At 38.6% G+C, this 14,749-nt stretch overlaps 1 protein-coding gene and 1 non-coding gene across 4 annotated transcripts in view; both read left to right on the top strand.

The window, feature by feature from the left end:
* Positions 1 to 14,749, top strand: part of LOC119651627 (oxysterol-binding protein-related protein 2) — a 52,960-nt gene that overhangs the window by 5,687 nt on the left and 32,524 nt on the right. For 2 of the 3 annotated variants that reach the window (XR_005249476.1, XM_038055292.1), the window contains exons 3-10: positions 17 to 161; positions 366 to 511; positions 593 to 808; positions 877 to 970; positions 1,040 to 1,236; positions 1,476 to 1,589; positions 7,192 to 7,360; positions 10,577 to 10,934. Coding sequence is in view for 2 of the 3 variants with exons in the window: in XM_038055292.1 (XP_037911220.1) it covers positions 17 to 161; positions 366 to 511; positions 593 to 808; positions 877 to 970; positions 1,040 to 1,236; positions 1,476 to 1,589; positions 7,192 to 7,360; positions 10,577 to 10,934 (1,439 nt within the window). In the remaining variant the exon portion in view is untranslated. The remainder of the gene's footprint in view (positions 1 to 16; positions 162 to 365; positions 512 to 592; positions 809 to 876; positions 971 to 1,039; positions 1,237 to 1,475; positions 1,590 to 7,191; positions 7,361 to 10,576; positions 10,935 to 14,749) is intronic. The other variant, XM_038055304.1, reaches the window with a different exon arrangement.
* Positions 7,023 to 7,095, top strand: Trnav-cac. Its single transcript has one exon. It is a non-coding gene; the product is annotated as a tRNA-Val (tRNA).

Raw genomic sequence — 14,749 nt, 5'->3', positions numbered from 1 at the left:
AATATTATCATTTAAGCTCAAAGATCAACAACCCCCAAACGTGAATTGTGTGGATGCCCAAGGTAATTCATGCCTTCACTGTGCAGCATATCGTGGCCATAAAGAAACTGCAGTATTATTACTTCAAAATGGTATTGATACTAATATTAGAAACAACCGAGGTAATCATTCACAAAAAGCATAGCTAGCTGTGTGTTATTTTCTTTGCTTCCTATCACCATTTCATACATTTTCATTTCATTTTGGTTTATTCATTTATCATTGTCCTTTATAAGGAAAATCTGGTCCTCTCGTTTCATTTGAATTGATCGTTTGCAAATTTGAGAAGAATGAAACGTTATGTTAACCAAAATTAAACAAAACAGGACAATTGGCTCTGGATTTAGCAAGAGACTCACAAACTCTTCAAGTGCTCAGTGTAAAAGCAGTAAGGCGGGTTCAAAAAACTGCAACACTTTTCGAGGGACCATTACTGAAGAGATCACGTTTTTTGGGGTGGAAACCAGTATGGGTAAGTTACAGAATCAATGATGTTCATTTATGTATAGAAAAATAAGTTGAAGAAATTGCAAATGGGGTTTTCTTCTTCCAGGCTGTTTTAGAACGAGGAGTTCTTAGTTATTTTACCTCACGAGCTGACTCCACGTTAAGTGAAAATAAACGCCGAGATTACAAGTATTTAGATAGTGCAAGAGTAACCCCGTTGACAACAGATTTATCATCGTTCGTGGTACATTTCAATGATGGCGCCGTACATCGGTTAAGTGTTATTAGTAATAGAGATGTTTCTCCTCAGGTTGAAAGACAGGTTAGTGTTTTCACTCCATATAACATGTACAGATGCTTATACTTAAAGAACAATTTTCCATGAATTAGAAATGGGTAAATGCTTTCCAAGAGCATGCAGCGTACAGTGCTCATTACTTGTGGGGATTAGAAAAAAGAAAGTCTGAAAGTGATGATGATTTTAGTAAGTTAAAGAACAATCGGTGAAAATATGGTCATAAATATTAACTATTTTAATTTAATTGAATTTCAGCGGCGATTGCAAAACCCCTGGGTTGTATGGCTGATGCATTATCATCAGCAACGGCAAGTTATGAGGTCTTGCAACGACAACTAGGGGAATGTGCCACTATAATAGAAGCTTTGCAGAAAAGTTTTGACTGCAAAGATGACTCACCAAATCTTCCAACTTCCGCTCTGATGGTAGGGAATTTCGGTTTGGCTTATTTGGTAATTTTTCTTTATTATATTTTAATTTCCTTCTTTTAGTTGATGAGTCATGGCTTCATTTTTTAGTAAGAGATGGACTGATTTGCACTTTTTATTATATTCCAGCAACTAAGTGTTAAATTTTTGTTGGTTGTATTCTATAATTAAAAAAAAAAAAAATTGCTTCAAATAATTAATTACTTTGCAAAATTCATTGAATATTTCAAATACTAACTGGGAAAAATATTTATCATCCGCAGCGCTTCCAATTAGTTTCCGAAACTGCAGCCAATATGTTAGCTTCCTTACAGCATTGCCTTACACTGTTCCATCAACAAGAAGATGTTCGAGTTCTACAGTTGAAACAGGAGCAAGTGAGTATTAAGTTTATTAATAGAATATTCTAGGAAATTCATATTTGCTGGAAAACATATATAGCTAGACTAAAGGCTAGAAATATAAAAATCTGAAGGTACCTGTAACGCTAATGCTGAAAAATCTAAACTTAATGTCGTTGAGTTGGACGTACAAAATATCGAAAATTCTTCTGTGTTACATGAAGTCGGATTGGGGGTCCCCCTTGATCGGGGATTCCTCTTTGATGCCAATTAGAAAAGTTGAATTGTGCATGACTACCTTATTTCGGTTATGTTGAGTCTGAATAAACGAAATATTAGGAAATTCCAATGTGAACAACGTATCACAGTTTCTTAGGTTTAACCAAAAATAAAGTTATTATCTCATCGGGGAAAAAAGCCCATATTCCCTTCATCACTTATGAATAACTAGGGATGATTGTGGTGGTCTATTAAAAGACTGTCGAAAACCTTTGTTAAACTAAAGCCAAAGAAATCAACAGAAAGGCGCTGGCTCAGAGGTGGTGTACTTCACTAGCATCTTTGATACTTCCGACAGTCTGAGACCTTTTTTCATCATTGAAGGAACGACTACATAACAGTCAATATGCAAATTTTAGACATACTGAATATATTGGGTCGTTTCCTAAGCAGTAAATAAAGAAAAAGTCTAAATTCTATCAATTTTTGTTTTTGTTTTTTATTTAAATTGTTTATTTTTAATGAAGGTTGCCGCAGAAGCCTGACTCACGGGAGTTAATGAGATATTGAAAGGCCGTTTTGAGAGTCTCTACCAACTGAATTGAATTTACAACCCGAACTCTTTAAACTAACAACTAATCGTAGGATCTCAGCGTTATTCACATCATGATTATTTCGAACATTGCCGAACGCTGTGCTTTTACAGTGCAACTGTAACTACCACCACCATCTATCATTAACACTTGAATTTCCGACGTTTCCATTTTTACAGTAAAACCGTTATTAAAAAAAGTACAAATATCAATATATTTGAAAGGGGAGATTCGAACAAAATTTCATTTACGAGGGAATTAAAAGCTATTGAAGTAGATTTGCTGTAAAAATTCAGAGAAGCGAGAAACATTTAGGTGAAGCTCTATCAAAACACTCGGTTGACTGCACGCCTTTGTGCTAGCCAGGCTCGGGAATGTGTGTGAAAGGAAGGATCTACGACGGATCACATCCTCGACCATCCTCTAGCCTCAGATTTTCATGGAAGCGTGACCCCTGAGATTACCTATCTTCCTCGACATCCTCAGGCCGATTTTTGAAGGATGTCCCTAATTAAGTGAGTTTTGTGGGATTAAGGAGGAGGAGAAAAGAAGGAAGTCCTCAAATTGCAAAAGAATTACTTCATAACAATTTTTGTATTCATGCAAAGAAAAAAATTAATTAAATGCACATTTATTAGAAAATTAAATTAGAAAAGAAAAGAAGATTAATAAATAATAAAGTAAGAAAATAAAAGAAACCACTTCAAAAAAAGAAAAGAAGGAAAATAGGTAGTAATAAAAAATTGAAATTTTCTCTCAGAACTCTGGTGATCACAATCTTATACCACAACAAGTATCTTCCATTATTTCGACACCTAACGAGTGGAATTTGGCATCGTTCATATTTTCTGTCATCATATCGAATATTAATAAGATAAAAACCGTCTAAACATGGCTTATTTTCCTTTTTACAAGAAAAGTGAGCATGAAAGAAAAATACATACCCGACGTTAATTCATTTGCTTCTTATAATTTCGCATTTCAGTAGTTCAGTATTAAATTATAGACAGTTCGGGAATTCTGACGATTTACTTCTGCCGATACATTTTCCTTGCATTCCTTTTCCTACAAGAGCAGAAAATCATTCCTCACCAGTAGTTTAGTTCGCACTAACTCACAGTCTGGGCACACAAAAATTACCGGGCTAATGGGACACTCTAAATTTGCACAGCTTAAGGTGTTTGCCGGTGCGATTCAATAACTTTGTAAGTAGTAAGGTTCCGAGGGACTCAGTAAGAAACTTCAATGAGAAAAAAGGAAGCTCACTTCGGTTCACTTCCGGCAGCGAGCCGCTGTCTCCGCCAGGCCAGCTGATCAAATAAAAAATCTCCTTCCTATCGCCGTCCACGGTACACAGGCTCCAAAAATATGGATTTTCATCTCCTACTCTGTTCAACAATTTTCCTTTTTAAGGTTTTGTGTAAACACAAAACCTTATTAAAATCGGTTTACTGTCTGTCTGTCTGTCCGTCTGTCTGTCCGTCACACGCATTTTTCTCGGGGACAGTTATAGCGATTGACACCAAATTTGGTAGAAAGGTGGGAACTGTGAACCCTCACGCATATAGTGAGTTACATCCTTTTACGACGAATTTAAGGAGAGGTCCCCATACATGCAAAAGGGGGGTGTACATTTTTTTTCCATCAAATATAGTCATGTGGGGTATCAAATTAAAGGTCTCAGTTAGTACCTTTTGAAGCCGGTTTTAGTTTTGACTTTTGTTGAAAAGGTGGGGAGTGCGGGGGATTGAAAGTGGTAATTTTTTTAACGACCCCATTCTCAGGAACTACCCAAGCGAAAAATCTGAAAAAAATCAGGGGGCTGCCACTATATGGTGCCTAGGCTCCGAAATACCCTTCATACCGATACCTGTTCAAGTAAAGTTAATAATAGTATATTACTATAATTATTAGTAATTGACAGGAAAACCCCCCTTAATTGCACCCTATAATCACAATGTAGGCTATGGTATAGAGCATGATCCTGCCAAATTTGGTGAAAATCGCACTATTTATAACAAAGTTATACTAGGCCAAAACTGTCGCTCCTCTGCAAATTCAAGTCTATGAAATATCACTTGAAAGTGACTATTTTCAGCTAATATATGCATATTTTGCGTGCTACATGCTAATGGGACAAATGCACACTCAAATCTCTTTATAAAAGAAATACACAAAACCTTTCATACCTGAAGCGTCTAGCTTCCGGTTTCCCGACTTGTTTTATTTTTACTAATATAAACCGTCAGCAGCCCCTAAGCTATCTGACGTCGGAAGTTAAAAATAGAAGAATTCAAAATTCCCGTTCGCTGCACTGCCGTTTTCTGCTGTGCTCTCCGTCGAACACCATTCTTCCGTATAACCTTAATCACGGTTCACCTCGAATTCCTCCATCTACCCCATCACTCATCAAGCTGACACTTCGCCGACCGTTAGTCAGTTGTCTTCATGAACTAGCCCCGGTTGCCGCTGGAACTTCTAGAGTTCATGTTGCCAGCAACATACGGAGTACATTGACGGATGCGGCAGATCATTTCCCCCTGTCATTATCAATTCTGCAGATCATTTCCCTCTGTCACGATCAATTCGCCATTCACTAATTTGGCGACGTTTTAAGGCATTGACACACTATAGAAGGTATTATTTGCTCAAAGTGATCCCGAAAAAGGTGAATGGAATCCCGCCTTCGTTGCTGAGCCGCGAACACTACAAGGTGGATGATACGCTATGTAAGCAAGTTAGCAAGCACCGCTGTGAAGTGGAAAAAAGTCGATCGAAACCATAAAATCGTCCGATTTTAATGATTTGGAAACGTTTACAAAACGGCGCTTGATTATCTATGATCATCATTTGATTTTGTATTTATTGTTCTGTAAAGCAGAGAAGCTTGGTTATTAGATTTAAGCCTGGACTTTGTTCTTCTTACTCTTCTAAATATGGTACTGACGCAGATCCTGTTTCTTTGTATTGCGTTTTTTCCATCCTTCCGTAATAAATAAAAAGATTTCTATATCATTATGTTTCCGTCTCCGAAATTCCGCTTGGTCGACAATAGATTTTCATTCCTTCAATCATGTCAATTCGAAAATCACCTGGTTCATTCAGATTTAATTTTTCAGAAAAAAAATATAAATTTTCATGACAGTGTATTATTTTAATCCAAATGCAAAGCGGGAGTCTTCGTAATGCTTTTTGACGCGGACACTACAGTGAGGTTTAAGCAATCCTTTGTGCGCATGGGTTCGTATCCCCAAATAAGCACCCTGGACTGCTCCATCTCCGTTCCCCGTTCCTCTTCATTTCTTAGATTCATAGCCATGAAACCGTTTCCGATTCCACAGAAGGGTTCTGGCCCGTATAAAGGCGTGCCTGCTCCCTTCTTGGCTAGTTCGTCCGCTGCCTCGTTGCCTTCCAACCCAGCATGGCCTGGAACCCAAAGTATCCAGACCTTGTTGGACGAACCGAGTATATTCAGTCTCTCAAGGAGTTCCCATACTAGTTTAGAGTTCACCTGGTTGGACCTAAGTGCCTTGATCGCTGCTTGGCTATCGGTGAGAATAGCTTTGTTCTGCCCCCTGTAGTTCCTTTGCAGATTAAAGGAGGCACATTTGTCTATGGCGTATATTTCCGCCTGTAATATGCTAGTGCACCTGCCCATTGGCTCAAAGTACATTTTCCTTGGAACTTTTATAAGTAACAATATCAATTTTCAAATCAAATTGATGCAACTTCAATGCCAATAAAGCCAGAACAAATTAAAAATTGTCGTTAGACAACGTTTCTTACCTTCTTCTTCTCCTATTTGCAATGTTCTGTTTCATCCTTCTTGGTTGTTAGGAAATCATAACTTATGAAATTTCCTCTTCAAGATACACTCGGATATCTGCTCAAGAAAGATAATAGTTTTGGAAATCAAACAGACAATCTGCAACCTCCATTTTAGGGGGACAAATTTTTCACAATGATGCAAAACTGTGCAACTGTTACAACAATATTAGCAAAACTATTATATGCCAAACTTGCGTTTTTCGTGTAAATTTAACGTACCCGGCAGTGTAGAACGTCAGTATCTCACTAACTCCTTCTCAATCAGTGTCTGGCACAATATCTCGCTTCATTTCTAGAATTTCCTTTAATTTCGGTAACGTTTAGTTTGTTCATCATCATCAACGGCACAACAACAGGTATCCGGTCTAGACCTGCCTTAATAAGGAACTCCAGTCGCCTCGGTTTTGCGTCGAGGTCCACCAATTCGATATCCCTAAAAGCTATCTGGCGTCCTGACCTACGCCATCGCTCCATCTGAGGCAGGGTTTGCTGCTGGAAATAGATATTTCCCTTATAGACTTTCCGGGCTGGATCATCCTCATCCATACGGATTAAGTGACTCGCCCACCGCAACCTATTGAGCCGGATTTTATCCACAACCAGGCGGTCATGGTATCGCTCATAGATTTCATCGCTATGTAGGCTACGGTTTGTTCGTAAAATGAAAATTCTGTTTTTTGTATCGGGTATAGGGTTATATTCGAATTATCAGCTGATTTTAAATATGGTTCATATACAATACATCGGATTTGACATTTTTTTATTAATTGTTATTTCACAGTCTAGCGATGAAAGTTGATGTCTCAAATGAGAAAACTGATACACATCGGTTTCCGTAGTGTAGTGGTTATCACGTGTGCTTCACACGCACAAGGTCCCCGGTTCGAACCCGGGCGGAAACATGACTGGGTTGCTTTTTTTCCCCGTGTATCTTTTTATCTTACCGAGAAAACATTACTTTTCGCTTTTAATTTTATTTATATTTTCTTTTATCTTAGGAAAAATGTCGAGTATTAGAAGAAGCGCTGAATGTATTAGCAAAGGAGCATCATGAGCTCGAACAATCGGTAGCATCTCACATATCAGAAGGAGGACGCAATTTAAACCCCAAGTCACCGCGAATCTACGATACAGATGACGATGAATTTTATGATGCGTACGAAGCGGGTGAGTATCTCTTGAATTTTCAATGAGAGGGCGATTTTGGTTTGATTCCCTCATTTGACGATAGATACTTAATTTTTTTCGAAAAGAAAGTTAATTAATTAACTTTTGCACACATCGCAATAATTTGAATTTAGACCGTATTTATGTATAGTGGCGGTTTCTCTTCGAAGGCTACTTAGGGACTTGTAACACTGTTTCCGCTTATCTGTGTTCCTTCCTTATCGCGTTATCAGCATTTATTGCTTTCCCACAGGGCAAAAGTGGCTTACCAATGATAACGGACTGCGGATTAGTACTTTTATTAATCGCGAACGTTTCAGCCAAAAAAAATAAAGCGCACAAATTGGTTTACAATTTATTTTATTTATCCTTCTATCTTCTAGGACATGAACCGATACATGAACCAAGTACCCCAGTGCAGTCTCACACGTACTTAAGTTTTTGGGTTCAATGAAGTTCGAATACTTTTGGGTTTGTGGGTCATATTGTAACAATTAGTCAGTTAGCAGTATCGCACGAAATGATTGTTGGAAGTACTTGGTCTGCGTAGACAGCGGTAACAAGCATACATGGGCCTCTCTAGACGGGACCACTTTCAACCAAATTAGCCACGTATTGATTGAACGCCGCTACCTCTCAGTCTTGATGAATGTCAGGCCATATGGGGGCCAATATAGACTCGGATAACTATTTCGTTGGCATAGTGCTGCGAGTTGAAGGTCCCGCCAACTGAAGACGATGGACAAATACTGCCACCATCAAGTATGGAAGAAACGGTCCGTGGAATTCTTCGACTTAAACACCACCAGTCGCCAGGAGCCGATGAAATTACGGCCAAATTGGTTAGATACGGAGGCGACCAACTACACCAAGTGGTTCATTAACTGATGCTCAAGGTGTGGGACAGCGAATCAGTGCCTGACGACTGGCAGGCGCGGGAAATTAATTTTGACAGTTTTATATTTTAATGGGTAACTGCCAGTTGCCGGGCTACTGAAGCTTCTTGGGTCGAGTTGTGACGTCACACAGCATGGCGCGGGCTTTTCAGTCTGTTTGAATTTGGATGAAATTTAAAATGCTGATAATTTCAAACACACAGTTCTTTTTTAAAAACGGTCTTTGGGTGTTTTGTTAGATTGCACCATAGAAGTGATTTCCGTCATTAGTGAAAATAAGGCGGGGAGTCTATTATACAGCGCGTTGCTGATTACCATCTATAAGATATTTTCCACTACTTTGCTAGGCTGGATAGCCCCATACGCCCAGAAATTCATCGACCCATACCAAAAAGGCTTTACTCTCCCTACAACAAGCGATGGAAAAACTGTTGGAAGATGGCAATCATTTGCACTACTTTTTCATCTACTTTAAGGCCGCCTATGATAGCAAAGCCAGAGTAAAAGTGTACACAGTCATGAGAGAATTCCGGCGAACTTGATAAGACTGAGTAGGCTAGCCCTGACCAATGTGGGAGGTCAGATAAAAGCAGCTGGATCATCCTCGAGACCATTCAACATCAAAAACGGTCTAAGACAAGGGGATGCCCTATCATGCGTCTTCTTTAATCTGGCCCTAGAAAAACTGATCCGCGATGCAGATGTTAATGTAATAGGCACCATCCTCTTCAAACCCACTCAACTACTGGCTTATGCTGACGATATTGACATTGGGAAGAACAACCCGAGATGTACAGTCACTTTCACCCAGAAGTACATGGTGGCAAGGTCAGCGCCAAAACGAAATATCCAACAACATCAAACGAGAACAATAAAGATAAGAGACTACAACTTTGAGACCGTTGAAAATTTTTCCTATCTAGAGTCGAAAATCAGCTATGACGATAAAATCCGCGCACGGTTGTTGGCTTCTAACAGAACATATTTCAGCTTACAAAAACAAAAACCGTTCCGTTCGAAACGTTTCATTGTAGGGAAAGACCTGGGTTTTTAGCAAGGAAAGTTGCGAACTCTTGACCGCATTCGAGAGCAGTATTCTCCGAAGAATTGCTGGCCCCCTACACGAGGATGGACGATTCCGCAACCTCTATAACGATGGAATCTATGAGCGATACCACGACCGTCTGGTCGTAAAAACCGGCTCAACAGGTTGCGGTGGGCGAGTCACCCAATCCGTATGGAAAGTCTATAAGCGCAATATTGTATGATAGAAAAAGAAGACGTGGCGGACCCTGCGTCAGATGGATCGATGGCGTATGCTAGGACGCCAGACAACCTTTAGGGATATCGAAATGGTGGACCTCGGCGCAAAACCGGGATATCTGGAGTTCCTTACTAAGGCAGGCCTAGACCGGACACCAGTTGTTGCGCTGTTGATGATGATGAAATAAAAAAGATAAGATTCACTTCATGTCCTCAACTTTTCGTTATTATCTATTCTTTAGAAATAAAGTGAAAAATAAAAACTTCACAAAAATAGATCAATCAATAGATCAACACAGAATAAACGTCATCATAATACATCAAAAAAGTATTTGTCTATATGCATTTTCTCTTGAAACAATGAACCAGTCGAACATTGCATATTAATGTATACTGATGCACAATAATAATAATACTGTCAAGGGATGTTCCTAGATGCGTCCTAGAAGAACAATTGTATCCCTTTGCTGGTTATAGTATACCTATTAACTCTAACCGATAGGAATTATGTTACCTACTTCCAAGTATTTCAATTTGGCATCTGTTATTTTCGCCTTGTTTTCCTACTATCCTTCGGTTACAGTAATTCATGCATTGTATGCGCAGGATTTCATAGTTCCTTTCGTTCGAATTGATTCAGCCGTTTTGGGGAAAAGTGAGTGTGACACACTGATGGACGGACAGATTATAAATCGATTTTTTTTTAATAAGGTTTTGTTTTTTCTCGGTCTGGTACGTGGCCACCAATAAAAATAGACGAAAAAATAAATCGATTTGTTCACAAATTCATCGTAGAGAATACGCCACTGTATATAAATATTTGTTCAGGGAAACTGATGGACTGAATGAATATTTGTATAAATATGGTCTAAGCTTATTGTGTTTTATGTAAATAAGCTGTGAACAAAATTGTAATCCGGACACCTAGATACCTATTAGTTGTTAGTTCTAATTTTTTTCAATAACAATGAATTTAATGTGAATTAAATTAAAGCCAAAGATTAAACCAATCAAATCAGTCTATCATTTCTCATATCGTATTATATTTCATTCGCAGATTCTGATACCGATACTCTAGTCACAGCTGAATCTTTATTCAACTCACCATCAGAATCGTTACAAGACCTAAATTCAGTGAGCGTTCAATCATATGAGCCTCTACTTCAGTCCATAACATACTGTAAAAGATCGGCGAGGAAGCAATCGACCGATTCTAATTCGTCTTCCGGAAGTAGTGATACACTTGTCGATGGAGTTTCAATGGTATCATCATGCGCCACGTTGATATCGACCGGTGGATCTGCATATAAATGTGCCAAAGATCAATCGCTTCCTGTCCAAGAGGATGACAGTCTCTGTGAAAGCTTTAAGGATATGAGTGAAACGTTGAGCAAATGTGAACCTTTTCGAAATAGGTGAGTAAAATTCAGTTATTTTATTGTGAATATTTCAGGAGAAGCATAGACAATTGGAAATGATGTTGGTGAACATAGTTAGAACTCTACCATGTAACAGGGTTGAGGTGCTAAATCCTCTAATTTATAATCATTTACTCATCAAAATTATCAAAATAATATCCCCTTAAAGTTGATTCGAAAGGATTGAACTACCAAATCCTATGGTGCAAAATACCTCCGGTAAGGCTTCGTGGCAAAAGCCACTTCAGATGAGCCCTTGCACTTGTACCTGATCGCCCTCCGCGCGTCGGGACGTAGTCCCTAAAGGGGCACAAGGATAAGTATATCATCAGATTGGTTGACTTCTTCCGAAGAAAATCCGCAGTTTTTGCAAATATACAAGGCAGATATTAATGTCTAAAATTGAATATCGGTCCATTATAATGTTCTTGACTAAGAAAAGTCTTATGCTAGCGATGACGCTTTTCCTTCATATGTAACAATAAAAATGTGGCCTAAGTTGTTTCGTTGGGAGCGAGTATCGTTGGAAAATGACCCACGTGAAGGAGGCTCTGTAACAGTGGCAACGCCGGAAAGTATTCAATTTGTGGAAGATATTGTGTTGAGTGGTCGTCGATTAAAAACTGAATTGCAGCACAGATTAGACTTTCAAAAATAAGTATTCTCAGGATTCTACATACATATTTAGGTATGACAAAAATTAGTACAAGGTTCAAAAGCAGCGATGCGTTGAATGTTGTGAGAAGTTTTTAGAGCCTTGCGGTGAGGATCAGGAAGCTGTTATTTAACCTGTTATGAGAGATCCCATGGGATTGCATCGAAAGGGGAACCAGTACCAAACAAGTCGGGATACCGGAAGCCAGGCAGTTTTGTGTTCATTTTATGTGAGAAACTCGCTATGCATGATTCTTCATTCGTACATAGCTAAGAATACGAAATATTCCGTCATATTTTGCTAAACCCCAAGATTCACAACGCCATAAATATTGTGATCACCCTAAATAAACAACCATTGTTTATTACCGCATGACGATGCATGCATATATGTACATATATGTCCGTATCTAAATTGATGTAATGCATCTTCACACATTTCCACTTTACTCCGTGCACAAAAGCATACATATATATATATGTTAGTTGCATAAATTTAAAACGGCTGGCAACTAGAACACAAATGTCTATTATATTGGTTACTACCGGCAAGCTTTATTAGCATATACATATGTATACACACATATGTCTACCTGGAGTAATTGACACTGAAATGCAAATAACTAAAAAAAGTCAAAAAAGGAAAACTAAAACGTTCCTACGACTCCGCCGTTCATATAAGTTCCCTTTATGTGATGATGGTGTCATACATGTCTTGGGTGCCATAAATTTACCTGAAAAGCGAAACTTTCACATGCTATAACTTTGTTAATAATGGTCGGATTGCCTTGAAACTTTTCAGAATTATGTCATATATCATCGTCTATGCTGATGATTTGTACTCCTAAGTTGAACTTAAAGAGAGCTTTCCGGTAAATTTCCAAAACATGGTAATATACTATGATATTATTAACTTTATGTGTGCAGATATCGGAGTGGGATGTATTTTGAGGCCTAGATTTCATATAGTGGCATCACTGTGATTTTTTTCAGATTTTTCGGTTGGGTAGGTTCTGAGAACGAGACCTGTTTCACTTTTTGGGGCACACATTTTCTATCTTACCTCCCCTATGTTTCACCCAATATCAGAAAAAAGATCAGTTTCGAAAGGTACTAATTGAGCCCTTACACTCCCCTTTCGCAGCCCTTCTTAAAATTCAATACCAAACGGCGCCATTCGTTGTCGTTGCATGTAAAGGGACACACAGACAACATGTTCTCACCAAATTTCGGGACAATCGGTTAAGCCGTTTCTGAGTAAATCGGGTATGACAGACAGACAGACAGACATTGAACCGATTTTAATGTTGTTGTGTTTACACAAAACCTAAGAGATAAGGTCACTCAAAGCATTGAGAAGATCGTGGCTACAATTTTTTTGGAGATTTTAAGGGAATCTTTTAAATAGGTTCAAAGGAACGTAATACAGTTCTAAACCTTAAATGCTATTGCTTCATGACAACGCTTCAATCAATACAGTTAATAATACTATCGGCAAGGGAAGTTGCACTGCGTCCTAGAAGAACTATTATGTCCCTTTTACTGGCTATAGTATATCTATTAACTATAGTATGCCAAGTAAGCCTATAACCGACATTTTTCATATATTCCCTACCTCCGAGTATTTCAACTTGACATCTAGTATTAAGTATGATCCAGACGCTCTTCTTAGTGAGGTTTAAACAATCCTTTGAGTGCTTGGGGTCGTATCCCACCATGAACACCCTGGTCTGCTTCATTATACTCAAACCAGAAAATTTAGTTCTCAAAGATTGCCATAGAATATATATCTTATCGATAGCATATTTGTATTCATACTGAAATGAAAGTGAATCTGTTTTTATTAAAAGTTAGAACTTGTTTTATGTTTTTCATGTCGATTCCTTTAAAATTAGTATTTTTGTTCAGCCCCCACCTTCAGCTTTAGTGACATATGCAATGCCATAATTTCAATACATGTTTTAGCTACTTCTTCCAATTTTGGGCAGCCGTTCTATTATACATTCTGCAGATATTATCAATTAGTTTTTTTTATCGGTTACAATTTAGTTTTTGTTCCTTCAGATTTGATTACTCCTTACACATTTGAAGTAGGATTAAGGCTGGGAGATCTTCCAGGCAAGTGTAAATGCTATTGAATTCAAGAAATTTTTTTTATTGGATTGGCTCTGTGGGAATACATAACTCCCAACTGAAACCCATTCTATTGTTTGTAGTGTCCATGCATTAATCCAAAACTTTCTTATACTGGTCCTGGCGCATAGTTTCTTCCGTGATGGGTATCTTGTCAGCTCCTTTAGACCTTATGACGCGCCATACAATCACTGAGATGTTTGACACGTTCTAAAATGCAATCGTTGATTTTTTCGCCAGCCCTGCATCGTACAAGATCTCAATCGACGAAAACAAACCTAAACAAAATCCATGAATATCTTTCGGTGAAGATTTAAATAGTAGTTGAAATTATTTTTGAATCTAAATATTCTAACCTTGCCTCAGTTTTCCTACATCCAGTACTGATGCTCTTTGATTGCAGCAGCCAATTTCGGCTCCTTTAAAGTTCGACATCTTAACCGCAAATCTGCAAACCGTCGTCGTTCTTCTGCGAACCGTCGCCCTATTAAAAATGTTTACTCCAGACTCATTTAAGTTATGGTTTTTTTTAGTTTAATAATCTCCTCTGCGTTTTTCAACATCGTAGCCATAAATCCATTTCCCATTCCAGAGCAGGGTTCTGGTCCATGTATCAGCGTCCCTGCTCCTTCCTGGCCATCTTATCTGCTCGCTCATGGCCTTTTAACGCAACATGGCCTGCAACCCAGAGTATCCAGACCTTATTGTACGAATCGAATGTGTTCAGTCTTTCAAGACACCTGAGTGTCTTGATGGCCGCTTGGCCGTCGGTCAGAGTAGCAATGCTCTATCTCCTAAAGTTCCTTTGAAGGTTGATGGAGAAACATCTGTCTATGGCGTATATTTTCCCTGGAATATACTAATAAACCAATGAATAAGGTCCAAAGTATGCTTTCCTTGAACCAATGACCCTGGCGCCCGCTCTCTCTGCTGCGAGGAACTCCTCAGTATACCAGGTAATCAGCAGCAGTTGCTGGTTTAAGGTGTATGTCACAATTGAAATTTCTTGTTGAAATTAAACCTCG

This window comes from Hermetia illucens, chromosome 1 (assembly GCF_905115235.1).
Source record: "Hermetia illucens chromosome 1, iHerIll2.2.curated.20191125, whole genome shotgun sequence".
In the NCBI taxonomy this organism is placed as follows: domain Eukaryota; kingdom Metazoa; phylum Arthropoda; class Insecta; order Diptera; family Stratiomyidae; genus Hermetia; species Hermetia illucens.
This window is presented reverse-complemented; position numbering and strand designations above follow the sequence as displayed.